Source organism: Antedon bifida, chromosome 7 (genome assembly GCF_963402885.1).
Source record: "Antedon bifida chromosome 7, ecAntBifi1.1, whole genome shotgun sequence".
Taxonomy (NCBI): domain Eukaryota; kingdom Metazoa; phylum Echinodermata; class Crinoidea; order Comatulida; family Antedonidae; genus Antedon; species Antedon bifida.
In genome coordinates, this window is record NC_136232.1 from 13965945 (window position 1) to 13985064 (window position 19120).

Below are 19120 nucleotides of genomic sequence, written 5' to 3' on the forward strand. Positions count from 1 at the left end.
TCAAAGACACATTGAAAGTTTTCCAACAATTGAATACTCGCCGTATGTACCTCGATCAGAAGTTGAACATAAACAAAATGTATATGCTGTATGAAGAGAAATGCGAGTCGGCTAATCCTTCCGAGATGCCAGTGAAACAATGCATGTATCGAAAGACATTTTGTGAACATTACAATTTGTCTTTTTACCATCCAAAAAAAGATCAATGTGGACAATGTATTAAATATAAGCAGCTATCAGGAGATAAGAAAGCACAGTATCAAGCAGATTATGATGCACACATTAGACGAAAGTTAAACAAGACGACAAAGCCAGAGCATTTCGGAAGAAAATTTCATATCTGCATCATTCGATCTTCAAAGTGTTCTTCAGATTCCAAGCAGTGCGCATTCGTGTGTGTATACGAATCTGCGCCACCAAATGAAGTGTTTTGTTATTGTTGGACAGAGGTCGAAGGAAAACGAGGCAGTAACGACATTGGGACATGCCTTTATGAATGGTTTACCCAGTTACCAGATACTGTAACAGAGGTTTCATTGTTTTTGGACACATGTGGAGGGCAGAAACGAAATCAAAATATTGCAGCTATGTGTTTGTACGTTGTTAGGAATACTCCACTAATTTTATTATTAGATGCATCTAGGCCTAGCCCCAGGCCCTAGCTGTAGAGCATACTATCTAGGCCTAGTCAGAGAAGAGCCAGCGAGCCGGCTCCCACCCAGGCTATTATGCTGATGCTAGGCCAGCTAGAGACGTGTTTAACACTCGGCCAGAAGATGATGGTACCAAGTTCACCAGATGTACTGAAATAAACCTATAAAGGAAGTATACTTCTGTATTTATCTAGGCCTAATTTGAAGTTTGCCAAAGAAAAGTAACTGTGAACAGTACCATAGTGCCTGTAAGAAACGCCTTTTAAGACAACCAAAGGTAAATAAAACTAGTCTAGTCTGTAATGTTGCATCCTGTGAAGAACCAGTCACATCAACTATTTCAAATTCGAATGCCTATTTTTCCAGGTATTTTATATGCCAAAACTGTGCAATAAAACATTCAACTCAGTCTGTTAGAAAAATTTCAGCACGTAATTTACTGTAAGTGAATTTAATGCATTCCGATCATCAATTGGTTTACCTTCAGTAATAATGCCCAATGAGAATGGCGTTTTGAAAATCTGTAGTACATGCCATATGAAAATGTATAGATATAAACCCAGCTTACAGATTCAAATGAGCACTAGCTTAATTCAGGCAAGGCAGTACTTTTGGTTTACTTATTAGGTTTATTCCATCATGGCGCAACAAACACTTTTTTGCTACAATCCTGGGAAGCTATATTTCTACACGATCAACCGTCCACTGTAGAGGCCACGGTAGTTGAGGGTATAACACAATTTAGAAATCTTGAGAATATTGATATGTTGTCAGAGGTTGATCTAACTCATTCAGCTGTACCATCTTTAGTGGATAAATTTGATTCCTTCTGGAAAACTAAAGCTGATAAGGATGCCATTTCGTTTTTGGAATAACTTCACAAGACGGGATATGTTGGCTTATGTGGGCATGTTTTTATCTATTAGAAGTAGGAATTTGGCAGAATTGAAATGTTTCCCACTTGAAATTCTAGATTATTTTCAGAAAAGTGCATTTTCAGTTAGTATTGATGAAGTTCATTCATTACCTTTCCGTGCCAACACATTGGCAAATATTCAAAGCAAAGTCAGTAAATTCTAGTCAACAATCAACAATCACAGATATGTCCCCTAGCATTATGAAAAGTGCAAATAGTAATACTCAGGCGTATAGGGCTAAAATGAAGGAATATGCTCTACTTGTTGATTCAGTAGATGCACAGAATATTCGTCACTTATTTACTTTTAGCATTCCATCAGCTAACGTTAGTAAAGACCTTCTGTTTTACTATGATTCAGGATATAGTGACTTTATTTCATATACATCTTGCGTTCTTCTGGCTGACCCAAATTCAAAGAAAATAGTTAGGAAAAAGACAAACTTAAAGACGTTCACACCTAGGAAAGTTACTGTTCACAAAAAAAAAGGGCGAGATAGCAGACCAAAAACTTCAGATAGCGTGCCTTCGTTTGCAGGTAGCCTACTCAAAGTTACACGGCGAGGCGGTCACTACTCTTAGTCAGGTCAAAGTCCGACTGATTTGTTTGATAGTATGGTTAAGGATCATGGTGACGGTCTAGATGGACATATTGCATTCGTAGATGAAATTAGGATTAGGACATTTCCATGGATGCCTAATTTCATTGGCTTAGGTGTTGTTATGTTGCAAGTTTATGGTCACATGCAGTTGACAGTCACTGCGAACCACTAGATATGGCTAATTATGGATGGTGTGTTAATGCAGTGGGATACTGAAGATAACATTGAGAAAGTAAGGGAATATGTAAAGTACCTTAAACAGGGTTGTAAGTGTAAAACTGGTTGCAACTCCAGACGATGCAAATGCTTCTTATCAGATAGGGCATGTGGTCCTGGTTGTGCCTGTAAAGATTGTACTAACTTGCCAAAAAGTAATACGTCTTCCAGTTCAGTTGAACTTGGTGAAGAATCTGAATCTGATTTTTCTGATGTAGATAGTCTATCAGAATCTGATTCTGAATTAGAAGATTAGTCGCACATTTTTTTAAATGAAAGGTGGCTGGTTTCAGTTTAGTAAAGTGAGCATGTATGTACTTGATCAAAAATGTATTCCATTTTGTCTTTTGTTGAGTAATAATAATGTGGCTGGTTTCAGACTAGTTAAATTAACATAATTTATTTCCTTTTGTCTCTGTTGGTTGAGCAATGATACTGTAATATTTTCAATTTATTTTGCAGGTTTGGATGCCAGCGTTTGATAATCTCAGGATTTTAACCTTTTTACCTCAATTAGTCAGCATACCGTACCAAGCCAGAATGTCTGCATACTGTTGAGTGTAGTGAACCAACTTTCATGTGCATTTACTACACCAACTTATATCCAAGTTTAATGTGTGCTATGTAAATAAGTTGAAAGTTATTAATAGTATTATAATAATAAGATTTGTTTGCTTTAGAATAGTATAAAGCCGTACCAAAAGTAGTATTTTTATATGCACTATAAACCTTGAAAGTATTTATGCCAATACTTTATAAATATATATTCGCTCTTGATTCCCATCTATATAAATATATGCCAATACTTATGTAGTTTTTGAAGAATTTGTGGTGTGATGATTGCAGTGATGGATTGTGAATTAATATTTATTTATTAATAACAATAATAAATGGAATTAGAAATTAAACAACATAAATACTGTAATGCAGTCGGACCTTAAAAGTTTTATCAAAAGCAGTCTGGTTCCCCTACGACTAATGCCATGACGTCATTTTAAGCCGTCTGGTGCTGTAAGGCTATTGCCATTATGTCATTTCTCTCGTCGGAAAATGGCTGCTATTTTATAATTCATTCGCTTTTCTAAAACGAATCCAGCCATTTTTTTCTTTAAGAGAGTTTAACAATTTCCTTTGGTAGAAATGTTTGGAATATATATTTACGTCATATATCTAAAATCTGTGACCGTAACTTTTTTTTTCTTTAATAAATACATGTAAATGATAATTTAATACACTAAGTTTTACCCTTTCTTTTACATAGGAGATTGGTAGCAATACAGCACAGTCAGAAAAGAAAAGAATCTGTGTGGAAAAGGGAAAAACAGTGCAAATTAACAGACAAAATTGTGAAAACCAGAAGGATGATGTACAGAATGATGAATTGAGTGGAAATTCTGACAAAGACACACTAGAGACTAATGATGACAATTGTGTAGGCCTACAGAAGCAATGTTCATGTGATGAAAGATACGGAAACACAAAAGAAGCAGGTGATGAAAGAGATGGAATTCTGTTGGATTCTAAAACAGTTAGCCTACATGATAACAGTCAAAGGAGTGAAAATCAGAAGGAATTAAAGGATGATTTACAGAATGATGAATTAAGTGGACATTCTGACAAAGACACACTGAGACTAATGATGACAATTGTGTAGGCCTACAGAAGCAATGTGATGAAAGATACGGAAACACAGAAGAACCATAAGATTTTCATGAATATATCACTAAAGCATTAGATATATACCATGGCCTGTCACTGAAAGAAATTCGTAAAATTGCCTACCAGCTAGCTACAGTATTCCTAATGAAGTAAAGATACCACAGACTTGGTCTGATTTTGAGCAGTCAAGCAGCGAGTGGTTTACCGGATTTTCAAGACATTCAAACCTATCAATTCGCAGACCACAGGCTAGCAGTTTTAACAGCAATCACGGACCATATGACCACACACAACCACATACCTAACTGGGATAAGATTGAGGTACTACACAAAGAACAAGTTTGGCTTAAACGTAAAATTAAGGAAAGCATCAGCATAAGAAAGCAAAATATAAATACAAAGATGAATAGAGACGAAGGCGCGCACCAACTATCTCACATTTACGATCAGCTTCTGACGACGACTGGCCCCCTAGGCTACACAACAAAAACATCTAGTGGCTGGAAAGGAGACCAGCCGGCGTCATAACGCATCATAGCAACTGAAGAAGTCAAGCTGACAGCTAGACAAAACTGTCTTGCCAACGTAAGTTTTATTGGTTTACTATCAAAGAACTACTTATATTATTATACGAATCGAAACCAGAAGAAATGTTTTCATTATTATGGGATTGCCATCAGGAATCTCAACAATCTTCCTGGAATGATGAAAGCAGTGAAAGCTGTGCTTCCACACATAGCATCCACGGATAACGACCTCCCGACTGGCGAAGATAGTTGGTGTAACTATCAAAAGGACCTGTAAAGTATTGAAATATAATAGAACGCCCTCTATAATTTTCTGGATGTTGCTCCTAGGTCTAATATATAGGGGTGTGACCAAATTCCAGCAGAGATGAATTTTGGGTTTGAACAGCGACACATCTCCAACTCAACACTTTTCTATTTTTGTTGTGACAAATTTTTATTTGGAACTTGTTTGTAACTTTGACAAGAAGGCCCATCTCGCGTTGTTGGATGTCATTGATGACGATGACATATTTAAGCAAGAAGAGTGGATGGCGAAAGTAGAAAAAGAATATACAGATAAGAGGAAGAGAGCATTGGCTCATTCTCGCGATTTGAGGAAAGCAGACCAAGGTAATGGAAAGGTCGAAGCTGCCGACAACCAACAAGGAACTAAGGCGGTCGGTGAGCTAAAGACTACCCATAGTAATTTAAGTATGGATAGTCTAGTGAAGGCGATGTCTTTGCCTAGGCCCGAATTACAAATGTATGATGGCAATCCCCTAAGGTATTGGCCATTTATAAGAGCCTTTGATGTATTCATGTCTAAGGTATCTGACGACAATTTTAAACTGACTACCTTATTAAAATATTGTAGGGGTAGAGCAAGTGACGCCCTACAATGTTGCCTTATGCGACCCCCAACTGAAGGGTACAAACTGGCAAGGGAAATCCTCTCAGAGAGGTTCGGAGATAAAGGGATGATCGTCTAGACCTGGGTAGATAAGATTGTGAATTGACCTAAGATTGACGTTGACCACACATGCCACCAAGCGAACTTGCGTAGTATCCATCATCCTACAAACATCGATATGGGCTTCCAAAAGCTGTTGTTAAATAAATCCAACCGATATTCAAAGATCTGGCCTCAAAAAGTCTCTTAGAGAAATGCCTTTATTGGAAAACTCAAAACGTAAATGAAAGTTTGAACAAACTTATTTGGGACAGATGTTCAAAAGAATATTTTGTAGAAAGCCCTATTATAAAGGATGCTGTAAATATGGCTGTCAGCTATTTCAATGATGGATGCAGTAGCTTTTTGGAACTTTTTATTAAATATAACACCAGGAACTTTTACAGAGTTGGCATGCGAGAAAACTGACTTCAAAAGAATCAAAAAATCTACAAAAGCGTAGACGAACATCACTCAAAAAGGGTGGATTGACAAAAGGCAACAAGAAGAAGGCATGTGTATATACACCAGGGGGACATTAGGGTGGTTTTTGCTTAAAAAGAACAATAATAATGGACTTTTGCATGGGTAATGATATATTATAATGTGTATATGATTTTCCGCCTCCGTTTCCGCGGAACAATATTTTGTTGAATTTGGTATCTTTGAAATATGATAACTCAAAAACTACTGCATCAATCTTGATGAAATTTGGTATACATACAGCACTAACTGCATGAAGTAAAATGAATAATGTTGTGTTTGTTAATAACTTAATTTACTCATATGAATATATAATGAGCCACCGAAAAATTTTAAAAAGTCGTATATGATTAATATTATCAATCTGTCATAAAATACTTGAGGTTTTAAAGGACAGGTTCATGCAGTGCATTATGATGTAATAGATGTAATTGCAAAGTTTGATTGAATTCCATTCAGCCAATCTTAAGATATGGTGTTTTAAAGATTTACTGTAATTTGATATGTTGGCGGCCACTTTGAATATATAATTAGCGCTAATTAAAATTTTTTTTGTGTAAATACAATTTACAAATAAAACTTACTGTTACCTTTATTTAAACTGAAATTTAAAAAATGACTTTTTTACCCATGTTCTTAATCTTATTTTCTAATGCCCTCATAAGGTTGAAAACAATTGTTATCTGTTGCAGACACCTCAACAAGACAAGTTTTGAATTACGCAGACGAAAATCATGCGACTGTTATGCCAGAAGGGTACAACATCATCTGATGTAATGCTTAGAGCTGTCCAGCAGGTAAAACTACAGAATAAGTCTATCCGAAGCACTGCTAAAGATTTTGATATTAATTATCGGACCTTAACACGGTATTGCCAGAAGATTAGTGCCGAATAGAAGGTAATATGGAAAATCCACCTATAACCGTGGATCTGACTAAAACTGGTGGAATATATCACTAAAGCATTGGATATATACCATGGCCTGTCACCGAAAGAAATTCGTAAACTTGTCTACCAGCTAGCTATTCCTAATGAAGTAAAGATACCACAGACTTGGTCTGATTTTGAGCAGTCAAGCAGCGAGTGGTTTACCGGATTTTTGAAAAGACATTCAAACCTTTCAATTCGCAGACCACAAGCAACAAGTTTGGCACGAGCCAGCAGTTTTAACAAAAACAATGTTGCCACATTCTTTAATCACCTCTCAACTGTTCTAACTCGACATAACTTTGGCCCGCAGACATATGGAACATGGATGAAACTGGCGTGACCACTGTCCAAAAGCCAGACAAAGTGGTAGCGTGTCGAGGCTACAAACAAGTTGGCGCCATTACTTCTGCAGAAAGAGGAACACTTTTGACTATTGCATGTGCAGTTTCCGCTACTGGAAACAGTATTCTCCTTTTTTGTATTCCCTCATGTACATTTTCGAGAATTTTTTGTTGTTGTTAAGATAATAAAAAAAAAGATTGTTTGCATTTTCTTAAAAGTTACATTTTGTTTGCTTATGACATTGTGCCTTTTTTTCAAATTTCTATTTATATATATATACTGTTTTGTAACAGGGGGTTTCTACTTATAAGCTGTGCTTCAGAGATTCCACCTTTCCATTCTTTCGTTTTGTAATGAATAATTAATTATGTTTATCTTTTTGTTGTGAATGGAAATAAAGAACCAAACATTTCTCGGCAAATGGACCAACGGGATACAAATCCATCTGGTTGGATGAAAGAAATTAACTTTTTAGAATTTTTACAACATTTTGTGAACAATTCAAAATGCTCAAATGAGAAGCCATGTTGTTGCTGTTGGACAATCATGGATCACATATCAATCGATGGTCTGAATTATGCCAAAGACAATGCTTTGTTTCCTCCACACTGTTCACACTCTTGATACCACTTGGTAGGTCTGTATATGGTCCTTTGAAAAAACATATAAACATTGCTTGTGATGGTTGGATACTCAACCACCCAGGAAAAACAATGACCAGATATGAAATTCCTGGAATTGTAGCAACTGCTTATCCTCTTGCTGCAACACAAAACAACATACAGGCTGGCTTCAAAGCAACTGGGGTATTTCCCTACAACAGAGATATATTTCCGGAATCAGCATTTGCACCATATGTTACTGACCGTCAAATGCCTGAAAATAACGCTCCAGTGCCTGAAGATGACGAACCAATGGCAGAGGATAACCTTCTAATGTCATTAAATGACACGCCAATGCCATTAAATCACCTGCCAATGCCATTAAATGACCCGTCAATGCCAGTAAATGACCTGCCAATGCCAGTAAATGACCTGCCAATGCTAGTAAATGACCTGTCAATGCCAGTAAATGACCTGTCAATGCCAGTAAATGACCTGTCAATGCCAGTAAATGACCTGCCAATGCCATTAAATGACCTGCCAATGCCATTAAAGTGGAGGTGTACTCAGGGCTTTTCCTTCTGTTATTTACTTCAGTATATTAATATTAGTAGGTACAAACATAAAAAATCATATCAAAATAAACAGTTTCTGAGAAATCAGAAAAATAAAAAAATGTTTAAAAATATCGAAAAATCGCGGTGTATTTTTTTCCCTCAGGGCTTTTCCTTCTGTTATTTACTTCAGTATATTAATATTAGTAGGTACAAACATAAAAAATCATATCAAAATAAACAGTTTCTGAGAAATCAGAAAAATAAAAAAATGTTTAAAAATATCGAAAAATCGCGGTGTATTTTTTTCAGCAGTTAGGTAATGACCTTAGTTGTAAAGGTCACGTTACCAAGTTATGTTACGTCACGTCTCCTCTCTCTCCTCGATATCGCTCGAGCTGTCAAGACGCGCTACTACACGTGTATCATTTTCCTCTCATCACACATCCGATCGAACGAACATTTTATTATTGTCTTGCATTTTGTTATTACTTTTTGCGTCTACTCTTAGCTTCAAAATGAAGCACTGTATGGTATATAAGTGCCATAACAAGTCACATAGAGATAAGGACGTCAGTTATCTTCGCATGCCGCTGAAAAACAAGCAATTGATGAAGAAGTGGCTTGAAGCCTTGAAACTTAAAAATCCGCCACAGAACAAAGAGTCAAGGATCTGCAGTGCCCACTTCGCGGAGGATGCCTTCAAGCTATACGGAGACAAGGGTAGAAAGACGATTCGCCCTGATGCTGTTCCAACACTGCATCTTGGCTATAAGATTCAATCGAGGCCGGAATCTTTTCGAACATCTAGCGTCAGCAGGCTTATGCCTAGTACATCATTATTTGAAGAAAATATTGAGGTATTTACTTTTATGTTTTGTTTATTAATTATAAATTTATAATATAAATAATAATTTCACGCTGATGGTAGGTATCTAATCTACTAGCCTATTTAGTATTATAATGGATAGCTAGGGCCTAGGCCTCCTAGCCAGTATAGAATAGTTAATATAGGACTAGCCTATATTATACTATAATACTAGGCTATACTACTCACTTGTCTGCCAGCTAGTCCTAATAATATAATACTATAATAATAATATTATTATTATTATTGATAATAGTACTACTCTAGGCCTAGTACTACTAATACTATTCTAGCATTCATAAATATAAATGCTACTGCTGGCTAGACTAGAGAGGGGTAGGTTCCATGGTAGGCCTCTCTTTGATATCAAACACCATGAGAGATGCTGATCTCTTTTTCTTATGGTTATTATACTATACTCTATGGTTGACCTTGTTAATTACACTAATTAATTGATTAGTCTAATCTCTCTGTTTGAGACAATGGAAGGGCTGGAAGTGGGATGTGTTAATTATTATCACAGGCAGTATAGCCTATTCTGTGAAACTGTTTACTCTATGCCTTATCATGCACAAGTTGTTTATCATTTATTTCATCACAATTATTAGTATTTCAGGTTTTAAAATTGTTTTAATGGGCAAGTGAACACTTTTATCTGTTTCAGGAAATAGAATTTGTTCCAAATGTAACATCTACGCCCACAAAGGCAGTTACAAATGATTCCCTTGATGCTTCTCTTGATGTTACACCACAACACGAAGATGATCCAAGTTTCCATTTGGTTAGTGGGAGCAGTAGTAGTAGCGACAGTGATGAGGATGTCTGCCAGGTAGAAAAAATTATACAGGCAAACAAGTACATTGTTTTTGAAGATGAACTACTTAAACTGATAAGGTGCCAAGAGGAAAAGTGTTGTGCACCGGTGCCTGAGCCAAAACAGCACACAGTTGGTAGCATGCTTAGAATAACGGGAACATGTTTATCCGGCCATGATTTCTATTGGACATCACAGCCTATGTGTGAAAGCACAAGGCGACCAGCTGGAAACATTGCTATAGCTGCTGCAACCCTCCATACTGGCAACATTTTATAAAATTCAACGTGAGTTTCTTCTTCCAAATATTGAAGAGATGTATGAATCACACATTGAAGATGTCCGGAAAAGTAAGTTCCATTTATAGTATAGTCATTTCACAATTTTGGTAAAAATAGTAGTTACTTTACTAAACTGAATTTATTGATATTAAGTTGATAATATTGTCATTTCTGTATAATAAAATAGTATTACTGTAATGTAATGGTAATCAAACAAAAAGCAATGCAAAGCCATCCAGAAAACAAATATACTGGACATTATTTAAATGTTGTTTACATACTTTTGTTCCCCAGGATATGACAACCTACAGGGAAAGCTGATTGTAGCTGGAGACTGTAGGCATGATTCGCCGGGCCATAATGCGACATTTGGGACCTACTCTCTAATGGATACAGATACCGATCTGATATTGGCCTCTAAGACGGTATCAGTAAATGAGGAGGGGATACCAAATTCTCATCATCTTGAAAATGTTGGTTTAAAAAGATGTCTTGAAGAATTAAAGGTTTGAAATCTTGTGTTTTTCTGTGCTACAGTAGATGTCATGTTTTCAGTAATTTTTGTTTTGTATAATGTAGACAATACATACATGTTTATTGTTTTACAGGAACACAAACTGAATGTTGATATTATATCCACTGATCGCCACCCAATGATAGGAAAGACTTTACGTGAAAACTACCCAGAGATAAAACACGAGTATGATATATGGCACCTTGCTAAATCTGTGAGAAAGAGAGTTGCAGCTGCAGGAAGCACAAAGAGTTGCAAGTTTGGGAAAAAGGCATCATTAACCATCTGTGGTGGTCAGCCAAACCTGCAAAGGAAGTGTCACACAGCTCATGGTAGGGATTTATTAATGTAGAATGTTTAATAATTAATCTCAAGCGACAGCAGTTTGTTTTAATCACTAATAATGCATTCTGAAATATATTTAACAACAGGAACGTTGGACCTCTATTGTGCGTCACATAGTTGACGAACATGATTGGATTTGTGGCTTCGAGTACATGAAGTGTAGTCATCCTCCACTTGAAGCAAACATGACAAAACCCTGGCTAACACCAGAAAGTGATGCCCATAAAGCACTACAAGATATTGTTACAAATAATTTACTTCTGCGTGACTTGAAGAAGGTGAGTTATGCATTATGTATAAATAAGTAGCTTTTCAGTATTGTGTGCATTCACTGGAGGTATTATCATTAAGATAAATTGAATACAATTTTTAATTTACTGTATTTCTATTCAGGCAACAGAATTTTGTCACACTGGAAATTTAGAAGGATTCCATAACATGATGCTGAAGTACATGCCCAAACGTAGCAAGTTTGAGCACGAGGGAGCAATAGCTCGTACATATCTGGCTGTCATAGACAACAACATGACATCGAACAGATCATATGCAACATTGGCCGATGGTGAAAGTCAATACCGTTTGGAGTGGTCCAAAAAATCCAGAATGTATGTGGTTAGGCGTGTGAAGGAAGCAAAGAAATATACCTTCAGGAAAGACTTGATGAAAGGTGTTTTTGATCGCGTCATCCACGGTTAGTTAATTGCTTTTAATCTGAACAAACATGCAATGAAAGAATTTACAGTACTGTATATACACCTTTTTATGTATTTTACTTAACAGGCAAGAAGACTAAGTCTACCCTCGTGAAAGGAAAAATGAAGAGTTATATAAAGACAAATCCAAGTAAAGCTGAAGCTGTGGCAAGCCACAAGTCAAGATTGAAATAAGTGTTCACTACTGTTATTACTGTACTAAAAATGGTTAATTTAATGCCTACAGTATATTGAATCGATTATAGATCTTCAGGATCAATGGCGAGTCCCATTTTAAGTTCATGTAAAATTTATACTGCTTTGATGTTATGATTTCATTAGATGGCATCTGAATTTCAAAAATTGGATGTTTCGTCACAGTTCATCACATTAATTAGAGCCTGTATCTTGTTATGAATTTTCTCCAAAATTGCATTCTGAAACAATTCCCTTTCACATCAAATTGTTTTCATAATAGTTGCACAAAATCCTGTTTACAATGCTAATACTGTACTGTCAACTGTTGAATGGTAGAAATTGCCTTCAGCTAGAGTAGAGCTAAATATTTTGCACAATAGTTTAACTTTTGTTGATAGTTTTAATTTAGTACTGTAACAAGTTAATTATTGTTAGTCAATATTTTTGAAAGCACTAATAACTGCAGTTTTTATTACAAAATAAAGATATTTTATTTCTCATACTATTCACCATTATTTATTTCATTTTCTTATACATACATTAGTTACACAGTTATAACTACTACCGGTACAATATAAAACTGTAGTGGTATCATATTACAAGCAAATAATTTTGTAAAAAATACAGTACTGTACAGGTTATACAGTACTAGAGGCAAGTGTTAAATGCATACAAACATTTATATCAACCATCGTCGGAATTAAAAGGAAGTCCATCCACATCTATAAATCCTGTATAGATCCCACTATCCTCCGGATATTTGTCTCTAATTGCCCATACGCAGCATGATGGAATAGGCCTTCTGTCGTTTTTTCTTAGTCGCGAATACACCCACCAAATGTAGCATCTATATGCGATAAATCGATAAGTTCTGAAAATAAATAAATTTACAGTCAGCAGTTGGTCAAAATACAACTGGACAGGAACACACAATATGCAGTACACAGCCACAGTGGAAGGAGAGTATTAACATTGAATTAAATTGCATTAAATGTATTTTTATGACCCTTGCAAATCGTTAAATTTTGCACTGCAAATAAAGACTGATATTTTGCTTGGAAATTTTAGATTTTTAAGCCCTATCCTGCAGCTGGCCGAAACTAGATCGAGCGGCCGTACTAGGCCTACATACAATTATTACTAGCTAGGCCGGCGTACCTACCTGTTCTTAATTTCATCTTGTGTCACGCTCTCGCCAAGAATGTCCTTTTTTGAGACATAAACCAGCTCTAATACATCCTTGTCCATGCAAAGTTTTTTAAATTTCTCATTTATCAAACAGGTATTTTCTCCAATTTTGTCTTCTAATTCTACCCTCTCTCTACAACAAACGCTCCCCTTTACATTCTTCATTAAACGGCAATTTCCACAATGACACCAATCAAGCGAGGTTAATCTCCATTCGTCTCTCTGTTGCTGGGGCCTAGTAGGCCTAGGCTGATTTACATCTTCGCCGTCGGCAGTTTGAGATGTTTGTATGGGCCTAGGTTCTGGTTCAAATGCATAACCATGTCTTTCAGGTCTAGGTCTACGATTAAACATTGCCGTTTGATCCGTCTATCCACGCAATAACCACGCAAAACAATCTTAATCTTAGACTTATTATTCGTATCCTAGTTTATCGAGTCGAGAAGAGATCGATCGAGTCGAGCGCGAGGAGGATCGGCGGAGGCGCGAGGAGAGGCGAGTAAAGAAAGCCAACAGCTCGCGCATGCGCAAATTGATTGACTCCCTAGAAAGTAAAAATTACCCACTTGGCTCAAGTGGGTAGTTTTTTAATTACGTTAATTACGCAAAAATAAATTGGTCAACCCCTAAAAAACACATCGGGAATGAAAAATTTGGCTTCCGAAGAATCTGAAAACATATATGTATAATATTTTTGGAACTTACATATATTTTTTACGATTTTTTTAAAACGCATCGTTTTTTTTCAATTTACATGCAAATGAATAGGGAAAAAGGTTTGTAATTTGAACTATCCCCCCAGATGGCATTTTTTGATGTTTTTCAGAATAACCATGCAGCATACAACAAATTTAAAAAATACCTTAATTTAGATGAAAGTAATGTTTATTATGAACTGAATAAAATAAAAATGTGAAATTTGAGCACCTCCACTTTAAATGACCTGCCAATGCCATTAAAGGGCAAATGCAATGAGAATGTCCAATTTGAAAAAAAAATAAGATAATATATAGATAAAATTACAAATAATAGCCTGTCAATGATTTTTTTCCCGTTCGAATACGTTAAATATTTTATATAACGGATTTAAATTCACAATTATAGCTCAAATATAGCGACTAAGCCCCGCCCCCTTTACAGCCTCGCTTTCGCGTTGCATGTCCGTGACGTCATGTAAGAAACACGGTTTGCGCTTGACTTACCGATCGTCATTCTTTTCATGCACGTGTTTAGCCTGCTACCGCTCTATAACATAGTCTAATTCTCATTGTTAATACAATAATAGCTTTTCACATCACTATTGTTCGGGAATAATGCCTCGTTGTGTTGCTGCAAATTGCAGTAATAATCACTTCGATGCTGTAAGTTTCCATAAATTTCCAAAGGATGCGGAGATTCGTAAACTTTGGACTGCCGCCGTTTCCCGCACAAGACTAAATTTTACCCCGTCGGACTACTCTGTACTGTGCAGCAGTCACTTTACTGAAGAGGATTTCGCGGTTCGCTTCAGCCTCTCAGTTGAATTGGGTGTTTCTGGAAAACACAGTAGAACATTAAAAAAGGGAGCTGTACCCTCAAAATTTCCAAAGCCTGCCACACCTGGAAATTTACCGCAACATCCAGCCAAGAAGAGGAGATCCGGGGCATACGAGAAGAGAGAACGAGCAAGGGTGAGTTGAGTTAATGAATTGAACAATTGAATGAATTTATCCTGTATAATAATATTATTATTATCGTACCCCTCCTACTAGCTAGGCCTAGGCCCTAGCATATAGGCCTAGGCCTAGCCTAAGTATTATTATATGTAGCCTAGTACTGTACCACCATACATGCCCTGGTAGTGGGTGAGGCTTTTAATATTTAACTATATACCTAGACCTAGCTAGGCGGCAAGAATGGAATCGTTTGATGACAGCCTACTATGATACAGGGCTGAACACAGATCAGAGGTTATTATATAAAGTAATACTGTAATTGTTGATAGAATTAAATATGTGAATTTTATTTATCAAAACAATTTTTTGTTAGGTTGTAAAAGACATCTTAGTAGCATCTTCTTCTACTGCAACTAAACAATTTGTCGATGTCAATGATGTAGATATGAGTGATGAAATGACTGAAACAACAAGCGTTGCAGTTCAAACGGATGCATATGACGTAAATGACCTGCCAATGCCAGTAAATGACCCGCCAATGCCATTAAATGACCCGTCAATGCCAGTAAATGACCCGTCAATGCCAGTAAATGACCTGCCAATGCCAGTAAATGACCTGCCAATGCCATTAAATGACCCGTCAATGCCATTAAATGACCCGTCAATGCCAGTAAATGACCTGCTAATGCCAGTAAATGACCTGCCAAATAACCTGCCAATGCCAGTAAATGACCTGCCAATGCCAGTAAATGACCTGCCAATGCCATTAAATGACCCGTCAATGCCATTAAATGACCCGTCAATGCCAGTAAATGACCTGCCAATGCCAGTAAATGACCTGCCAATGCCAGTAAATGACCTGCCAATGCCATTAAATGACCCGTCAATGCCATTAAATGACCCGTCAATGCCAGTAAATGACCTGCCAATGCCAGTAAATGACCTGCCAATGCCATTAAATGACCCGTCAATGCCATTAAATGACCCGTCAATGCCAGTAAATGACCTGCTAATGCCATTAAATGACCTGCCAAATAACCTGCCAATGCCATTAAATGACCTGCCAAATAACCTGCCAATGCCAGTAAATGACCTGCCAAATAACCTGCCAATGCCAGTAAATGACCTGCCAAATAACCTGCCAATGCCATTAAATGACCTGCCAAATAACCTGCCAATGCCAGTAAATGACCTGCCAAATAACCTGCCAATGCCATTAAATGACCTGCCAAATAACCTGCCAAATAACCTGCCAATGCCATTAAATGACCTGCCAAATAACCTGCCAATGCCAGTAAATGACCTGCCAAATAACCTGCCAATGCCAGTAAATGACCTGCCAATGCTAGTAAATGACCTGCCAATGCTAGTAAATGACCTGCCAATGCCAGTAAATGACCTGCCAATGCCAGTAAAGGATACTTAAGTAGTGCATGAAGATACCCCTGGACCTAGTACCATACCGAGACACAGTGGTGTAATTGTCACTGCCAAAAGCAGCACCCCTGAAGAGCTACGACCACTTCCAAAAGCAGGACCAAGAAAAACAACAAAGGCTCAAAAGAGTCGCAAACGTGACACTGCAATTTTAACAGATACGCCTTTCAAAAAAACAGTTGAGGAAAAAAAGAGCAAGGAACTTAGCAGCTACTGTAAAAAACAATAAGATTAAAAAAAGTCTGTTTAAAAAAAAATAAAAAAGATGTGTCGCGTAAAGTAAAAGGCTAAAAAAGCAGCCTGTGAAGGCTATAATTAATGAATCATCTTCTGAAGAAGATAATGACGACTTTTGTGTTGTATGCATGGAGCCATATTCTAACAGTAGGTCTAAAGAAGCTTGGGTCCAATGCTTAGATTGCAAAATGTGGGCTCATGAAGATTGCACAACATGTTTAGTCATGTATGTTTGTCACAATCGCGAGTCTAGTGGTTCAGATTAGGACTGTTTGAAAAAAAAAATAATAATTTTTAAATGTAGTATTTATGACAGCACTGTTGATAGTTACTGAATAAATGTTTGTTTTGATGTAAAAAATAAATGTGTCATAGTTTTCTGTTAAATCTCACTAATTAAAAAATTAACAAAAAATGAAAAACGTGACAACCATCCCCGGTCTTCCCATCTCAATTATAAGCGTACAAAGGCAGCAGAACTAAACAATGTCAATTATCGTACACTCTTGCGGTATAAAACAAAATACAAGACAAACACCAGTCTGGATGACATAAAGTTAGGGTTAATAGTCAACCACGTTTGGTGCTCAATGCTGACCTCAAACAAAATATACTTGAGTATGCTAAAAAAGCAGTAGCTATTTTTTATGCCATTAACATACATGTTCTTTGCCAATTGGCCTATTCTTTGGCAGTTGCAAATGATGCTCCTAATAATAATATGGTGATCATTCTTTAATAATCATACTTTCTGATGAAATTTTTTTTAAATAATTGTTATCTGTTGCAGAAACGCCAACAAGACTTGTGAATTATGCAGACGAAAATCATGCGACTGTTATCCCAACCACTTAGATTGATGGAAATCTAGCCGTTTGGCCACCCTTTAAGTCCTTATTCAATCTGTGAGTTAATAAAATACTATTCATTCCTCTTGGACTAATTACTACAACAAAAGAACAAGAAAAATACAAATAATTTGACTAACATCAACAATAATACAATAATCCCTGTACTTAGCTATCTAAACAATACAATGTACACAATAAGAAAGAATGAAACGAGACCTATGAACATTCCATCTATTCAAAACTCAAGTTTAGCTTTTGCATGATTGGAAATAAGTTATTGAAATCCTTTGTTAGTTAAGAATGCGATTCAATTTACCTGTATCATAAACACCTTATTTATTAAAAAATGAATTTATTCAACTTCATCAAAACAGACATTCTCATCATGCCTTGATTGAGACTGAAAATGTTCTAAACCTAAATTGATTTTCCATTCAATATCTTTGGATTTATATGTACACAGTGGGAGCAGGATAGCTGTTGCTAGAAACCCTGATCCCCTAAACAACCCACCCACCCACGACCTAGACATTCCCCAGGCTGGCGCACCCCTCCCCGCCCTCTCTCTGTGACATTTCCCCCTGGTCCGTTCCCCTTATGACATTCCCCGCATTATATTTTATCATTATTCAAACATATTTAAATTAAATTAAATTGGGTCCGAATACTGTGTTTATAAAACTCTTCATTTAACTATGTCCAGGAGGAAAAATACCAGGGTAAATGATCTGTGGGAATATGTCCTGGGGAACCCAGCAAAATGTCATTCTAGAGGGGGTATTTTAAAAAATTCTAAAAAATAAATGCTTCAATAAAAATAATACATATGGGCATATAGTATGTCGAATTTAGCGAAAGCTACAAGACATGGCTATGCATTTGAGCCAGAAGCTAGGCCTATAGAAGGCAGTAATGTAAATACGCCGAGGCAGCCCACTGTGCGTTATGCAGCAGCAGAGTGGCGACTTCGTAGGACGACTTGGTGTCGATGCTGTGAAATAGGGAATAACAATTTTCTTATTCAATTCAGAATCCTTTCCTGATTATTCAAAGAATAGTATAAAGTAAATCGTAAACGATCCCTTTTTTTAGTAGGAAACAATTATTGTTAACTAGGCAAGCCTGTTCTCACAAAATAAACTAAATAATCAACAGAAAAACAATACTACATTATAGTCCCACATGAATATGCCAGTAACATTACTAAGCCTATTCACTATGCTTACAAGGTTATTCTGCTTTATTTACAGAACATATAGCTATATAGCATATCGTTGTTACATCTGGTGGGTATACTCAAAACTCAGCAAAGGAGATACAAGAGCAATTCCAGCTTGTTGTGTGTGGAAAATTAGAGACAAATATCCAGAGGAAAGCGAGAACTACACAAGATTTATAGCTGATGAAGTTCCTTTGACAATGAATTTTCAGAACGAACATGATAGAACAATTTTTAAAAATTGGATAATTTATTCAAAAGTATTGTGAGACAATCTGAATTTTCAAAGGAATTCCTTCTATCATAGTTTTCAATAGAGGGAGCTATGTGGTCAGACCTGTTTTTCATGTCAGTAAAAATTGACTATTATTCAACTGTAATATGTATATTACGGTATGCCATTTC

At 36.5% G+C, this 19120-nt stretch overlaps 1 protein-coding gene across 1 annotated transcript; it reads right to left on the reverse strand.

Moving 5' to 3' along the window:
* Positions 1-12562: 12562 nt before the first annotated feature.
* LOC144848089 (P2X purinoceptor 7-like) lies at positions 12563-13610 on the reverse strand. Its single transcript, XM_078704771.1, has 2 exons — positions 13291-13610; positions 12563-12999 (listed from the first exon to the last, which is right to left on the reverse strand). The coding sequence occupies exons 1-2, from the start codon at positions 13479-13481 to the stop codon at positions 12813-12815; spliced, it is 378 nt and encodes a 125-aa protein (XP_078560897.1). The 5' UTR covers positions 13482-13610; the 3' UTR covers positions 12563-12812.
* Between the last annotated feature and the right edge of the window lie 5510 nt (positions 13611-19120).